Source organism: Scomber scombrus, chromosome 14, assembly GCF_963691925.1.
Source record: "Scomber scombrus chromosome 14, fScoSco1.1, whole genome shotgun sequence".
Classification (NCBI taxonomy): domain Eukaryota; kingdom Metazoa; phylum Chordata; class Actinopteri; order Scombriformes; family Scombridae; genus Scomber; species Scomber scombrus.
Window position 1 is genome coordinate 28909698 of NC_084983.1, and position 17231 is coordinate 28926928.

At 39.3% G+C, this 17231-nt stretch overlaps 2 protein-coding genes across 2 annotated transcripts; one reads left to right on the plus strand and one right to left on the minus strand.

Annotated features, from left to right (window-relative positions):
- Positions 1 to 3841: 3841 nt before the first annotated feature.
- On the minus strand, positions 3842 to 9923 carry c14h17orf49 (chromosome 14 C17orf49 homolog). Its single transcript, XM_062433325.1, has 6 exons — positions 9619 to 9923; positions 9079 to 9173; positions 8692 to 8793; positions 7696 to 7925; positions 7278 to 7373; positions 3842 to 5144 (listed from the first exon to the last, which is right to left on the minus strand). Exons 1-6 carry the CDS (start codon positions 9637 to 9639, stop codon positions 5080 to 5082), a joined length of 609 nt encoding a protein of 202 aa, XP_062289309.1. The 5' UTR covers positions 9640 to 9923; the 3' UTR covers positions 3842 to 5079.
- A 134-nt stretch (positions 9924 to 10057) lies between these two features.
- rnasekb (ribonuclease, RNase K b) lies at positions 10058 to 13271 on the plus strand. The gene is made up of 3 exons (XM_062432957.1): positions 10058 to 10247; positions 11761 to 11843; positions 12555 to 13271. The coding sequence occupies exons 1-3, from the start codon at positions 10170 to 10172 to the stop codon at positions 12697 to 12699; spliced, it is 306 nt and encodes a 101-aa protein (XP_062288941.1). The 5' UTR covers positions 10058 to 10169; the 3' UTR covers positions 12700 to 13271.
- Positions 13272 to 17231: the final 3960 nt, after the last annotated feature.

Genomic DNA, 17231 nt, shown 5'->3' on the forward strand with positions numbered 1-17231 from the left:
GTATTATTTTGAACTTTGCACTCTCACCATCTCATGTTTCAGTATGAAGAGAGAAACGTAGCTGGATCAAAAGAAACGTGACGTGGACTCTTTGTCGTAAAAAGTGTCCAGTTTAACGTCTCGTCTAGTTTCGCACTTCGGTGCTCGTACGAATTTTTCTATTTTCAAAGAATGTTTTCAAGCCAAAAATATTTTCGTCAGACATGAAACGATCGCTGTGATAGAAGAAGAACAGTATTCTGCTCCTCCTCTCCTTCCTGTCTTTATCTGCTTCTCCTGGTTCTCATGTCTCTTAAAGGGCCAGTTACCAGAATTTAGTGACATTTAACAACACGGACGAGTCAGAGATTAAATATAATCATTTAGTTAGTTTATAATCACCTGAAAATAAGAATTAGCCCAGAATAGACAAGCCAAACACTGCTAGCGTAGTTTCTGACTGTTCACCACTAGATGGCACTAAACCGACACACTGGTCCTTTAAATGTTGTTCAAAGCGTCGAATCAGCTCAGCGCCGCCACGAGTTCCCAACAGTGTAACATTATTATTATTATTTTATATATTTAAAACATATTTCCAGTGTGATTGGAGATTTTGCTCATCTCCGAAATAAAAGCTAACGTTAAGCAGCGATTAACTTATCACTACTTCTTCACGTGATTAATCAAAATATTCAGCAGATTATAATAATTGACAAACTTACAGCTCTCATTTAATTTCCTTTTCTAACCTTAAATATCTAATTTAGTGTATTTTATTGAAATGTGAAAACGTTAACGTGCTATTGATGAACTAACGTTTAAAGTTATACGTGGTAACATCGTAAAAAAGGCCACCAATAAATGTTGGTGGACAATTATTATAATTTTTGACAGTTTAAAAAGTGATAACAGTTTTTCATTTAAGGCCTAATAAGTAAATAATTTTACCCGATGTTGCTTATGAACGTTTTCCGGAGCTTTCAGTCGTAGTCGATTCTTATTGGTGGACGAAGTTTGATGTAGTTGATGAAGAATTAACTGTTGTCTTGTTTAATTATTATTCATCAGCATAAACAATTAAAAGTTTGAATTCTGATATTAGCTTAACTTGTTTTTAAGCCGTTTTTAAGCAAAAATACCATAAATTCAATTCAAATTGTTGCTAGCTTCTTTTTTACGATATTAAACTGAATATATTCGGATTCTGATTAATCTAATTATTCGGCTAGTAGATGATAATAATAATTGATCGCTGCAGGACTAAACTAAGCTAAACTAAAAACATGAACTTTCCATTTTACACAATTGAAACTGAAAACATTAGAAATAAAGAAAAACGTCCGATCACGCTGGAATTTAAGTTTTAATTTAATGTTGTGTTTTTTACCGACGGTGGTGACAAACACATCGTTGGGAATTTGTGACGAGCTGTTTTTATTATTTTTAGTTTCTTGTTCTTCTTGGATTTTAAAATACAAGATAAAAAGTTTTCAGTTGACGTGAAAAAAAAAAGGTTGTTTCTGACTCACTTCCTGTTTCCTGTTTCGAGAAGTTTCGTAGCGACAAAACCAGTCGACAGTTTTCAGTATTAAAGTCGTATTTCGCTCTGAAAGATCGGCGATTTCTCAGCACCGAAACGCTCGATGCACCAAACACTGACCGATCCTGCAGCTCCTCGACTTCCTGTAGAATTAAACCTTTAAATTAAATTAAAAAATGCTCTAAAAACAACATTTTTCTGGCAGTTTGGCTCAAATTTAGAAAATAATATTTCCTGTAAATATTGTATTTCATTAGAGACAAATCTTCTTTTTATTATTCTTTGAACAGCCTTTTTCTTTTTCTCCACTTTTACTGTGAGATTATTTTAAGTTTTAACCTTTGTGTCGTCCTCCCGGGTCAAATTGACCCCGTCTGTTTTGACTGTTCCTTTCTTTCCTTCCCTCCTTGTCCCCTTTTCTTCCTTCCTTCAGTCCTTCCTTCCTCCCTCCTTCCTTTTTTCCTTCCTCCATCCCCTTTTCTTCCTTCCTTCAGTCCTTCCTTCCTCCTTTCCTTATTTCCATCCTTACCTCCTTTCCTCCCTCCTACCTTCCTTCCTCCCTCCTTTCCTTCCTTCTTCCTCCCTTCCTCCCTCCTTTCCTTGCTTCTTCCTCCCCTCCTTCCTCCTGTCCTTCCTTCTTCTTCCCTTCCATCCTTCCTTCCTTCCTCCTTTCCTTCCTTCTTCCTCCCTTCCATCCTTCCTTCCTTCCTCCCTCCTTTCCTTCCTTCTTCCTCCCTTCCTACCTTGACTCGAGTACAACAGGATGGTTAAGTATCTCACACACACGATTGAAGCTTTGGCGACCTCTAGTGGAGAAAAATTTAAAGAATCAACTGAGGAGATAAAAAAGTCTTTAAAAATAACTTTTAATGTTTGTTAAAGGAGCCAAAAAAAGTAAAATAACGACGTTTTATTTGTGTTGAATCTTTAACGTTTAATCAGTTAAAGACGTTGAAGATAAAAAACTTAAAGCACTTTAAATTAAACGTCACCTGACTTTAAAAACTCACTTATTAAAATGCAGGAAGTCTTTTCTTTCTTTGTTTTTATGATTTATAATCTGACAGCAGCAGCGTCGCGTTGCTGAAAGAAACGCCGCCGATCGATCAGAGAAATACGACTTTAAAAAAAGCAAAAAAAAGGGCTGCTAGAGTTTATTAAGATTATAAAAGGGAAAAAAATACAAAAAGCACATCTAAGGAAACATTCACACTCAGTATTTTCAAACTGTAAATAGTTTATTTCTTTACTTTTTCTTCTTTTTTTTCTTTATTTTTGGACAAATTCTCGACATAAAACAGATGAGATGTATTTTTATGCAACTGAAAATAATAAAAATGAGAAATAAACTCTATATTCAAAGTGTTCATTCCCTCCTGATGATCTCACGGCTGTAAACAAAAACAAACAAAAAGACGCAGAATGACTTTTTAGTTTTTAGTGGAAACGATTCATCATGTACTATAAATATATATATTATATTGTTTATGAAAAATATCAATAAAAGAAAATCTGTATCATATCTGTTGGTGAGTTTTCTTTGTGTCTATAATGTTCCCCATCAGCCAATCAGTGCTGGATTAACCCTCGAAGGAAGGGAGGAAAGGAGGGAGGGAGGGAGGAAGGAAGGACGGAGGAAAGAAGGAAGGAAGGAAAGATGGGAGGAAGGAGGAGGGAAGGGAGGAAGAAAGGACAGGAAAGAAGGAAGGTAGGGGGGAAGGGAGGAAGGATGGGAAGGGAGGGAGGAAGGAAGGGAGGAAGGAAGGAAAGGTGGACAGAGGAAGAAGGAAGATAGGAGGGAGGGAGAAAGGGGAAGGGAGGAAGGACAGAGGAAGGAAGGAATGGAGGGAGGAAGGAAGGACAGAGGAAGGGAGGAAAGAAGGAGAGAAGAAGGAAAGCGAGGCGGGAGGAAGGAAGGACAGATTGAAGGGAGGAAGTAAAGGAGGGAGGGAGGAAGGAAGGGAAGAAGGAAAGGAAGGAAGGACAGAGGAAGAAAGGTAAGTAGGAAGGAAGGGAGAAAGGAAAAGGACCCGGGAGGACGACAAGAAGGTTAAGAGACTATTTTATGGTGCATTTTATAGAATATAATGAATACATTGGTTGTTTTTTTTTACATAAAGAGGTCTTCTTCCTTCTTTCCTTCCTTCTTCCTCCTTTCCTCCCTTCTTTCCTTCCTTCCCTAACCCTTCGAGGACAACAGGATTAAACTTCTGCAGTAAACTAATAATTGAGTATGTTGCAGTTCAGTGTTTCTGCCACCAGGGGGCAGCAGTGGACTCAAACAAAAACCAAGAGACCAGAGTTTAGTTTGTAGTTTTGTTTTTTTTACTTAACATAATTAAAACATGTTTTTTTACATCTTGCAGCCACTGATCTAAAGTCTGAATGTTTTCTGAGTCGCTGCGTCATGATCAGCAGCTGAAACACACGCGGACAGTTTAATGAACACGGGAATCAAACCAACGACACACTGAGACACTTTCTTCTTCTTCTTCTGTCCACAAACTGTTCTGAGATTCATGAAGCTTCAGATTTATGAGTTTAACGACTTTCAGGAGGAGAAACGTTGATGAATCATTAAAATAAATCAGTTATTTGTACGTTCAGCATCTTTTATTCCTCAGTTTATTGATTTTTATCATTTTAAATCTGACTGAACAGTTTATTATTTATTATTTCACAAGAAACTTTTACTGCAGTTTGAGTCTCTGAACATTTAACTATTTATTTGCTGCAACATTAAATGATTTTTAGCAGGATGAGACGTTTCATCCTCAAATTCGTACAAAAAATAACAAACATTTTAACTTAAATGATCAGTGAAATTATTTCAGTTTAACAGATTTTTTCAAATATTTGCTGCTTTTTCAATTTGAGGATTTTTTAGAAGTTTTGCTTTTTAAACATTTAACAAACTGAATAAAGAAAATAATCAGCAGCTGAAGAATTTGGTGTTTTTCTACAATATTTTAGATTTTCATGTCAAAGAAAACTTTAATGTTTCACAAAAAGAGCAAAAAAAACAAATTAAATTCATAAACTCTCAAAAACTGAACTTAAAAATCTGTTTTTTTGAATTTTTTGCTCCGAATTTCTTTGATGGTTTAATTTTAATTATTAAGACTCATGTTTATCTTAAATTCTTCTCATAAACTGCTTTTACTGTTCAGCCCTTTGTAACGGTTAAATAAACACTGAGGCTCATTATTAATGATTCATCAGCTGATTTCTCTCCTGATGTTTCTTCACTTTAAAGCCGATGATGATGATGATGATGATGATGATTTCAGCTTCACGACAGTTTTGTTTCTTTTGTGATTTTTTAAAAGTTTCCAAACAGACGATGAAAACTAAAAAAGTTGAAACATGATTCTGCTGAAAAACGTCTGAAGTTCATCTGTCAACAAACTGTCTTTAAAATAAACATTAAATAAAATAAAAATGGAGATTTTTGGTCTTAAAAACTAAAACCGGACTCAGCGAGTCGTCAGATGAACAAAGAATAAAAGAAAAAACGAAGCGTTTGTAACACAGACGGGAAGGTCAGAGGTCAGAGGTCAGCGGGACAGAAGCGGGAGGTCACTGGAGTTCATGATGAGGCTGGAGTCCAGGTTCAGGCTCTCTGAGGGGACAAGACCACAAAACACTCATTACACTCATTATTACATCATCAGAACTTCCTCCTTTCCTTCTTTCCTCCCTCCTTTCCTTCCTTCCTTCCTTCCTCTCCCTCCCTTCTTTCCTCTGTCCTTATTTCCTTTCTCCCTCCCTCGTTCCTCGTTCCTTGTTTCCTCCATCGCTCCTTCCTTCCTTCGTTCTCCCTCCTTCCTTCCTCCTTTTTTCCTTCCCTCCCTTCTTTCCTCTGTCCTTATTTCCTTCCTTCCTCCCTTCCTCCTACCTTCCTTTCTTCCTTCTTACTCCTTCCTTCCTTCTCCTCCCTCCCTTCCTTCCTTCCTTTCTTCCTTCCTCCTTTCCTCATTAAACTAATTATTACATCATCAGAACTGATTTATATATGAAGTCAGCAACACGAGATGGTCTGTTAACACCAGCAGGTCCATGTGGGTCCATTTGGGCTCGAACTGGGTAAATTCTGCTGGTCCCACATGTGAAGCCCACGTTGGCTGACTATGATCCCCACATGGCTGGGTTTCCGTTATCCGGTAATTACCGGACTTTGACCGGTAAAATCTGCTGATGTCGGTGGAAATATTCCCTCTAAGCTCAATTTGAATTTCGTATGTCACAGTTTGTACTTTCGATGAGGATAAACTGATATTTGACAGTCCTTTTAACTTCTGAACAGCCTGTAACGTTCTGATCAAAGACTTCAGTGGGCTAAACTGGCCAAAATAGCCAGCGTGATCTCTGTCTCCAGTGTGCCAGAACCGGGTCAAAGCAGCGCAGCAAAGTCGCCTGAGGGGAGAACAAGGTCACAAGACTGATGCGCATTGCAAGTTGCGGAGAGACACTCGAGACTTTTGATTTTAATTCAGCTGCTGAAATGTCCCAAGCCAGAAACATGTTAATGGATTCTTTAGATGGTTTTTATCGCATCTATTTGATTTCCAGTTGGCAGCACGCCGCGTTATTAAAATGGTATGAGCCGGTCCAGATGTGTTTTTTTGTTTGCAAATAGTTTTATGTTCATGTTAAAAGAGCGTTTATTTATTTATTTTATAATAGGTATAAGTACCTCAAACTGTACTACAGTAAAGTATAAGTACCTCAAACTGTACTACAGTAAAGTACAAGTACCTCAAACTGTACTACAGTAAAGTACAAGTACCTCAAACTGTACTACAGTAAAGTACAAGTACCTCAAACTGTACTACAGTAAAGTACAAGTACCTCAAACTGTACTACAGTAAAGTATAAGTACCTCAAATTGTACTACAATAAAGTACAAGTACCTCAAACTGTACTACAGTAAAGTATAAGTACCTCAAATTGTACTACAATAAAGTACAAGTACCTCAAACTGTACTACAGTAAAGTATAAGTACCTCAAACTGTACTACAGTAAAGTACAAGTACCTCAAACTGTACTACAGTAAAGTATAAGTACCTCAAACTGTACTACTGTAAAGTATAAGTACCTCTAACTGCACTACAGTAAAGTACAAGTACCTCAAACTGTACTACAGTAAAGTATAAGTACCTCAAATTGTACTACAATAAAGTACAAGTACCTCAAACTGTACTACAGTAAAGTATAAGTACCTCAAACTGTACTACAGTAAAGTACAAGTACCTCAAACTGTACTACAGTAAAGTATAAGTACCTCAAACTGTACTACAGTAAAGTACAAGTACCTCAAACTGTACTACAGTAAAGTATAAGTACCTCAAATTGTACTACAATAAAGTACAAGTACCTCAAACTGTACTACAGTAAAGTATAAGTACCTCAAATTGTACTACAATAAAGTACAAGTACCTCAAACTGTACTACAGTAAAGTATAAGTACCTCAAACTGTACTACAGTAAAGTACAAGTACCTCAAACTGTACTACAGTAAAGTATAAGTACCTCAAACTGTACTACAGTAAAGTATAAGTACCTCTAACTGCACTACAGTAAAGTACAATTGACGGCACTCATTTTATTTGATATACTTTTCAATAATAAGATTACGCTATAAATTGACATGCCTTCATATCATTTATCATTTTAAGCTCAATAAATTCAGATAATATTTGACCGGAATTTCAAACATCTGTCCGGTAAATTGAAAACGTGTCCGTCACTGACCTTGGTCAAAGTTCAGCTTCTTATTGGACGAGCCGTCTCCGAGGCCTTCGAGGTCGCTGTTCACGTCCGAGTCGTTCAGAGCGCTGAGAGTCACGTCTGCAGAGGAAGAAGAGTGAACATCATCATCATCATCATCATCAGGGTCTCAGTGCTCTACAGCTTTAAGATATTAATACCAGAGCTGAAAATATGACTCTCTGTACGGACTTGCTAACAGCCAATCAACAGCAAGCGTTCTTGGGTTTAATGCGATGTGATTGGCCCACAGCAGCTACGACCCGTCTGTGGTGAATCTGAGTTATTAGTTAAATGCATTTAGATGTGGAGGAGTTGCTTCTATTCACATGATGAGCTAATGAAGAACTCAGCTGGTATCAGGATCATCATCATCATCATCATCATCATCATCGCTTCTCACCTGCCGTCTTCTGCTTCTTGATGGGCGGGGCCAGAGACGGGCTGTTCTGCATTCCCGTCGCCACGACGACCTGCGAGGTCGGCACGGGGATCATGGCGGGGGCGGCGGGGGCCGGCGTCGGCGCCATGGCGACGGCGGCTTTCTTGACGGTTTTCTTCGGGGACTCGGAGGAGATGGGGACTCTGCTGTCCTCGTACAGCTTCCTCTTCACTGTGCTCTTAATCTGAGCGCTGAAGAAGAAACGACGAGTCAGCTGATTATCATCATTAACTCACTGCTGTTATCTGAAGAGATTCCAGATGGTAGAAACACTTTACTGTGTTCATGTGGTTTAGTTTAAATAAAGGTTTGAATAACTTGCACAAGGAAGGGAGGAAGGAAGGAAAGAGGAAGGAAGGAAGGAAGGAAGGAATGGAGTAAGGAGGGATGGAGGAAAAGAGGAAGGTAGGAAGGAAGGAAGGAAGGAAGGAAGGAAGGAAGGAAAGGAGTAAGGAGGGAGGGAGGAAAAGAGGAAAGGAATAAGGAGAGAAGGGAGGGTGGAAGGAACAGTCAAAACAGACGGGGTCAATTTGACCCGGGAGGACGACACGAAGGTTAAAACATAAATGTTTCCTGGTCTCCATGGTAACCAGAGTAAATGTAATATTTATAACAATTGTATTCCATTACCTTTATTTAATATAAAGTTATAATGTAAGATCATGCCAAACTAGTTGATATGGTGTTTTATTGACAATTTACTGTTTTTAAGCAAGTTGAATTATTTGGTACAAAGTTTTTATGGTTACACCACTTAGACATTTTCACCATAATCCTCTAATATATTCTCTCTAAATGGATTAAAAGCAGAAATTTGATGCTGGGTCCACAAAAAAAGAATGTGTGAAGTTATTCATACGTTTATTTTCACATTTTAACCCTTTAAATTTAAAATAAACCACATGGACTTTGGTTGATGATATGATTATAAAACAGTGAGCTGCTCCTTTAACTCACACAGTGCGCTCTTTGATCACGGTGCTGATGTTGTTCAGGTCGTCACCGAACCGCCGAACCGCCAGACGCAGCATCTCGATCTCCGTCTCCGTCCATTTGGCTCTGAGGACGAACATGAGAGAGATTATTATCATTATGCATTATGATTGTGAGGGTTCTCGTGTGTGTGTGTGTGTGTGTGTGTATCTGTGTGTGTGTGTGTATGTGTGTGCGTGTCTCTCTGTCTATGTGTGTGTGTGTGTGTGTGTATGTATGTGTGTGTATGTGTGTGTGTGTGTCTCTGTCTCTGTCTGTGTGTGTGTGTGTGTGTGTGTGTGTGTGTGTGTGTGTGTGTGTGTGTGTGTGTGTGTGTGTGTGTGTGTGTGTGTGTGTGTGTGTGTGTCTCACCCTGCAGGACTGGAGTCAGATACTGGGTGCAGCTGCATGGTCAGCTCTCCCAGTTTGGTGAACGCTGCTCCTGCTGCTGAGAAAATCTCTCCGACCTGCAGAGAAGAAGAAGAGTTCATCAAATAAAGATCTGCCATCTCCCAACATAATATAATATACATCATTTAACTACAAGTATCTGTTGTTTTCGAGGTCATGTTACACCTTTAACTCTCAGACTGCTGATATATGAAAACAACCTAAAGACTGTTTCTACTTCTGCATCTGAAAAGTAACTAAAGCTGTCAAATAAATGTAGTGGAGTAGAAAGTAGCATCACATGGAAATACTACAGTAAAGTACAAGTACCTCAAACTGTACTACAGTAAAGTACAAGTACCTCTAACTGTAATACAGTAAAGTACAAGTACCTCAAACTGTACTGCAGTAAAGTATAAGTACCTCAAACTGTATTACAGTAAAGTACAAGTACCTCAAACTGTACTACAGTAAAGTATAAGTACCTCTAGTTGTACTACAGTCGGGGTTAATGTGACTTACCTTAGCAGACGCTGACGTCATGTCGGTAAATGAGTTAAAAGTTTTTTCTTGAATCAAAACAAAGCAGTTAGCTGTTAGCTGTTAGCCACAGTTAGCTCCTAGCTCGGTGCTGTTAGCGGGCTTCCATCGGAGAAAACGGCGATATTTCTACAAACAGCGCGAGTGTGGAGGAGAGAGGCCCGGTTACACGCTGCGGATTGATTTTAATTTATTTCTACTTCACATATTCAGCAGAAAATATTATAAATATTATAAATATCGAACAAACAAAAGACAGACGGGATGAAGGGAATGTTGCGCGAGTTTAAAAGTTGAACGCCATTGGTCAGCTTCAGAGGAAGAGGCGGGGCGTGTTGCGTTGGACGTTCTGATTGGTCGCTTGCTTCGGGGGAGACGATAGTTGCCGAGTCGAGCCGAGTGCAACCGAGTGCAGTGAAGGGATCAGCTGACAGAGAGGCTCGGCTGTCGATGGACCATTTTTCCCGTTTCGTGAATTAAAAAGTAGAAATTATCAGTTTCTGTTTGATCCATCGATCCGTCCGGACACCGACATGCCGTCGCTCCTGTTCTGCGGGCCGAAGATGGCTGCGTGCGGGATCGTGATCAGCATCTGGGGCGTAATCATGCTGGTAAGACATATGGAGCTTCGCCAGGGGCCCGACTATTTCCTGGAGTGACTCGGTTTGACCAGAAGACATCTTTAAAATATAAATATTTACAGCGCAGTTTTATTATTTTTATAGTTTTGCTGAATGTCATGTAAACCTCATTATGATTAAATTAAACACTGAACCATCTTCAACGCTTTAAAACAGAAATAATGCTCCACGTTATAGACGGAGCCCAATTAGGCCAAAAATGCATGTATTTAAATAGTGGGCTCTGTCTAAACCAGGATATTAAAGTAGTTTTATTAACGAGTATTAACTAAACAGCTGTGCCTGTGATGGACGTAATGGAGGAGGCTAAAGCTTGGTTTCCAGACTAATTAATGGTTGCATGTGTGTAAAGGCTCTTTAAATAGATTAAATGCATGTTGATAAAAGCCTGCAGTCTGATATCTGCTGAGGTTAGTGTGTATTTATTGATCACCATTTAATTCAATGATTATATGGTTTGGTTTATAATCAGCCTGTTAATTGATTAAAATATTCTTTACCACAGTGTTAAAATGCAGGAACTCAAGTGACCGAAGATCATGTGATTCTTTATGTTTGGCTCTCGTGATGTTTCAGAGCAGGAAGTCAGTTTTTCCAGTCAGAAAAAAAACCTTTAAATGTTGGAAGAGGAAACAAACTCTATAAAATATAAAAATAAACACGATGAAGGAGGAACTGATTCACTGTCATCATCATCACACATCACACCGGCTCTAACAGACATCTACTGTAGTACAGTTTGAGGTACTTGTACTTTACTGTAGTACAGTTTGAGGTACTTGTACTTTACTGCAGTACAGTTTGAGGTACTTGTACTTTACTGTAGTACAGTTTGAGGTACTTGTACTTTACTGTAGTACAGTTTGAGGTACTTGTACTTTACTGTAGTACAGTTAGAGGTACTTGTACTTTACTGCAGTATTTCCATGTGATGCTACTTTCTACATCTCAGAGGGAAATATTGTACTTTCTACTCCACTACATTTATTTAACAGCTTTAGTTACTTTTCAGATGCAGATTTGACACAATGGATAATATAACAAGCTTTATAAATTCAACACATTGTTAAAGATGAAACCAGACAGCAGTGTGTAGTCGGCTCACATCTCAGATGTCTATGAGTTGTTAACAGCTCCACCAAATACTGATTTTTCCCTCTAAACTTCTCACATGCTTTCATTTCTATAAATGTTGAAATGATCCAATATTTCAGCAACAATCAGAACTTAGTTTTTTCTTCTTTCCCATTAATCATCTCACCACCCCTCACATGTATCTGCTGACCCTTTGGAGGGGCCCCACCCCTAGGTTGGGAACCACTGGACTAAACTCCATATTGTTATTTCATAGTTAATCACACAACTAGAAGAACCTCTCCTTTATAAATATGGTGTTTCTCTGTGATAAGATACAGACCCCCGGCCCCCTGCTGTGCCCCGAGCCTCATGTTGAGCCACTCTGCTGTTTGTTTTGTTTTTACAGGCGATGTTGGGAATCTTCTTCACTGCGAAGTCGGCCGTGCTGATCGAAGACGTCCCGTTCACTGAGGAGGACATCCGCAACGAGTGAGTCAACGGAAACATTAAAAATAAACCTCCATTAACAGGAAGTAGTTTGTTTCACTGTTTAATGTCAGCAGCCAATCACAGGCGTCCGTTTGGCGCCTCAGGACTGCAGCGGTTTACTGTCAGAGAGGAGCTTCTTATCTCTTTACGCCTTTACGAAACACTTTGTGATTAGATTTTATAACGTGCTCTATTAATAAAGATTATATATTTTTTTATTTCTCTAAAACACGTTCAGGAAAACGGCGTCACTCCCCTTCAATCATGTTGTATCTTGAAAATTAAAGTGAATTTATTTTTCAATGAACCGAGAAATACAATTAATATAAACACTATTTACATGCAAATATATGAATTAGTAAATCTAGAGCACAAATTATTAAACCTAGAGCACAAATTAGTCAATGGAAAGCCAAAATTATGAAATCTAGAGCACAAATTATGAAATCTAGAGCACAAATTATGAAATCTAGAGCACAAATTAGTGAATCAAGAGCTCCGTAGATTTCATGATTTCTGTGTATAAAAATAAAATTTCCTGAACTGAAACCTTTAGTTTATTTCTCAGCTGTTAAATATCCGGCTCAGTACTCGAGTTGGTTACGTCTTTAATAACAAGATTCTTATTGTTATTGTTATGAAGGAATGTCATTAAACTGATCACAGCTGTAGTGACGCGGCCGTTCTTCTTCTTCTTCTTCTCTCCTGCAGTAAAAGTCCTCCTCAGAACATCTACGGTCTTTACAACCAGGTCGGCATCAACTGCTTCATCGCCGCCTCCATCTACGTGGCGGTCGGCGCCGTCTCGCTGTGTCAGGTCCGCCTCAACAAACGCCAGGAGTACATGGTCACATAAACAGCTGCTGACCTCTGACCTCTGACCATCAGCTATCAGAGGATGATTTACATTACGCTGTTACGCAACCTGGTTGGTTAACAGCTGATTAATGTCGTTACATGTAGTGAGGTGAAGAGGCAAAGTATTTATTTATTTTAAAGTTAAACCGTCGATGTGTTTGTTGTTGTTGTTGTTTGTTGTTGTATCATTCCTTTTTTGAACGGGTTTCTCCTAAAAACGACCAAACGTTGGACCACTTCCTGTTTGCACGCGGTTACTGAATTAGATTAAAATGAATAAATTATGACGCAGTGAAAGTTAACGTTCAATCAGCTGGTTTAAAAAGAAAAAAAGAAACATGAAAAATCAGCATATTTCTAAAAAGATGTGAAGTTCCACCTCTGCTGTATGAACTGTTTCATCCTCTGCTTTGTTTTTCTGCATCAATGGTTCAGAAATGTTAATTTAAAGCAGGTTTCTGTTTACATGATGTTTGTCATTAACGCTACTGGATGATGTTTAATGTGACAGACGTGTAACGGTGGATAATCCTTTGCAATAAAGTGTGTGTGTGTGTGTAAATACTTGAAGACTGTTGTCAGAATTTTATTTATTGAATGCTTCATTTGGTCTTTATTGTGTTGTAAAGGACATTTTAGTGAGAAACTGGTCGATGTTGAGGCTGACTCAGGATGCACTTAAAGTCTGTGTAAAGTAAAAATAAATATGTGTTCTGAGTTTGACATACCACAGAAAAGTGTGTTGTTAACCACCCTGCCAAATTTGAAAGAATAAAAAAAAAATCGCCAAATATATGAAATTAGGTTTCAAAGTTGTGTAAAAGTCTGCCTCTGTCTCTGCTCCCAAACACTGAAGCCCCGCCCCCTACCAAGTGTCACCTGTCAATCAAAGCTAGGTCTGAGAGCTTTCTGCTGCTAACTCGGCGGCTAGCTCGGCAGCTAAATCAGCTAACTGGCTAACTGTAGACTGTAGTAGTAGTGTGCGCTGAATGTATTTATACCTCTACAGCAGCAGGGCGGGTTTATGCTAATCCTAGCTCCACAATTCAAATCTAAATGGTTGAAATGCTTTTTAACCTTTTTTAGAAATACATTTATGACCTATTTAATGTGTTTAGAAGAAAATGTCTGAATTCACTTTACATGGTCTTTGAAAAACTTCAGAGGAATTTTATGAGTTTCAAGTTCAATAAGTGGATGCTTTCTGTAGAAGGTCTATCAACACTTATCAATCAATAAGTACATAAATAGGGAATTTTAAAGTTTTGGTGTTGTAAAGTTAATGAAGCTCACTGACATAAAGATGAATAAATACTGCGCTGGGTTTTAATCACAGTGAAGTCTAACAATATAATACGCTGCTCAAAGAAATGAAGGGAACATTTAAATCTCACATCAGATCTTGTTGAACGAATGACTCAAGTGTAAAATCTTCACTGATGACAAAATGAATCAATGGAAACCAGAACCATCGACCCACTGAGGGCTGGATTCATGGCTGATCCAATCACAGCAGCTCATAATGTGTCAGCAGTGTGTTTGGTCTCTGCCTACCTGTGCTGAGGAGTCTCATCCCAGACCTGGATCAGGGCTTCAGTGAGCTGCTGGACAGTCTGTGGCGGAGTCGACTACACGATACATAAAGTCCTGTAGATGCTCAGCTGGATTTAGGTCAGGGGAACATGAGGGTCCAGTCAATGGCATCAATGCCTTCATCATCCAGGAACTGCCTACATACCAGTAGAGACCAGGACCCACTGCACCAACATGAGGTCTGACAGTCTCTGAAGGTTTCATCCCGGTATCTAACAGCAGTCAGCGTACCGTTGGCTCTGACATGGAGGTCTGTGTGACCCTCCATGGATTTGCCTCCCCAGACCATCAGTGCCCCCCCACCAAAGCGGTCCTGCTGATGTTCCAGCAGCAGAACGTTCAGACTCTTTCAGACCTGTCACATGGTCTCAGTGTGAAGCTGCTCTCATCTGTGAAGAGAACGGGGCACCGACCGTGTTTCTCTGAATGCTGATCCAGCTGCAGCCTGCTGGAGCTCATGTTTTGGGCTGTGGCAGTGCTCCTCCTGTTCCTCCTCACACAGAGGAGCAGATAGCGGTCCTGCTGCTGGGTCAATGTCCGGCTCTCCTGGTGGTACGGCCGGTCTCCTGGTTTCTCCTCCCTGCTCTTCACAATGTGCTGGGAGACACAGCAAACCTTCCTGGAGGAGCTGGACTAGCTGTGAACCTGATTGGGCTGCAGGTAGCGCCTCATGCTACCAGTAGTGACGAGGACACTAGCAGAACACCAGACTAGAGAAGAACCAGTCAGGAAGGAGAAGGAGAGAGCAGCTGTCTGTGGACACACCAGTCCCTTTGTGGGTTGTCTTTCTCTCCATTGCACCTGCTGTCACTTTCATTTGATCCAAAGCAGCTGAAACTGATTCATGATCACTTGTGACTCCTAAATGGACAGTCTGATCTCCCTGAAGTTTAACTGACTGTTAACTGTTGTTATAAATCATGGAATCATTAAGTGTTCCCTTAATTTGTTATGTGGAGATTACAAACAAGCAAGTACTGTATTTAGGGACAATAGTATTAATTAATCATTTTTACTTCACTACATCTAAAAGGGGAAATATTATCTGTTACTTCATTTCTCTAACAGCTAAGCCATTTTTCAGATTAAGATTTTGTGTTTAGTACAGAAAGTAGATAAATAATCACAACTATAATATATTATTAACTGAGTCTGCACTGTTCAGTGATGCTAATATGATCACTTACTCCTCATTTTCAAGATCCTTCACGACCTGGCACCATCATATCTCTCTGAACTGATTCACATCTACACACCTTCCCGAACTCTCTGATCCTCATCTGCCAACTTAACTATTATGAGGTCAAGACCCTTCAGCCGATCTGCCCCCCTGCCTCAGGAACTCCACCAGACATTCCACCTTTAAATCTCACCTGAAAACGCTCCTATTCAGAGCTGCATACTCTGTCTCACACTAACTATGCATCACGTTCTTGTTTATTTATTGCACTGATGCACTTTGTAGTCACATTCATATTTATTCTTTATCTTTGCACTAAATGTTACCTGATTTATATTGTCTGATGTACTGTTGTTGTGTTATATGAGCCTTGTGAGGATTCCTTGAGTGCTTTGAAAGGCGCCTTTTAAATAAAATGCATTATTATTGATGAAATGTGTATTGTTGCATGTTTATCAATCAATCAATAAATATGTATTTATATAACGCCAATTCATAACAAAAGTCATCTCAAGGCACTTTACACACAGAGCAGGTGTAGACCGAACTATTTACGGTACTCTACTGTTAAATCAGTCAACAGTGGTTAAGATTTACTCCACTTTATAAGCTACAGTTTATAAATGAAAACATTTAAGCAACTTTATAAGACACAACTGTTTAAATGTTAATGAGTCAATAATTATGACAATCTTACAATATAAAATATATAATAACACTCTAAAAGGAGCCATTCTGCATTACAAGTACTTTTAGTTTTGTAACTGTACATTGTGTTGCTCTGCATTGTTTACAGTGCTGCTACTTCCAAAACACTTCCTGCATCTCTGACTGAGGCTGAACTGTCAACTCTTTTATCTCAAACCATAAGACAAGGAACTGCGGTTATTGCTGAGTGTGACAGGAAACGGAGAGTACCCGAGAACATGAAGGTGTAACTGGGCCAAACCATTACTATAAGGGTGATTATGAGGAGTAACAGTCAGAAAAGTACAATTGATTGGTGAAATTTCTGTCTTCATATAAATATTTGAGCATTTAATGTAGATAAACAGGATGGGAAGCAGGTTGTAAAACATTATTTAAATTGGTATCTGCCCCCCAGCTGCACCCAACATGACTTCCCGCCACTGAGAGAACTGAAACTGTCAACAGATGATAATCTGAAAGAAAGAAACTGCTCGGCTGGTTGAAGAAAAGCACAAAGTGAGTATCAATATTTCGAACAACACATTTTTTATTCCTTTTAAATATGAATCTACTGTGAGTTAAGATCCTTAATCACATTAATGTGTCCTGTACAGCAACTGAAATGTAGTGTGGTTCATTGTTGGCGTAGTGTTATCTCCCGATGGCTGTTTGTCCCACAGATGACTGTTAGCTGTGTGTTTATCAGTATGTTTCACTATATTTAGTGTTAGCAGCCAGACTGTTGTATTATTACATCCTCAGGGACAGTTATGCAAAAATATAACTATGTTTAGATAATTACATTAGAATTAGAAGATCCAGGCCAGCTGAGAGACATAGTCTCTCCAGCGTGTCCTGGATCGGGGTCTCCTACCGGTGGGACGTGCCCTGAACACCTCACCAGGGAGGCGTCCGGGGGGCATCCTTACTAGATGGAGCTCAGAGTCTACTCCTCCCGGATGACCGAGCTTCTCACCCTATCTCTAAGGGAGAGCCCAGCCACCCTACGGAAGAAGCTCATTTCGGCCGCTCGACCCGCGATCTTGTTCTTTCGGTCACTACCCAAA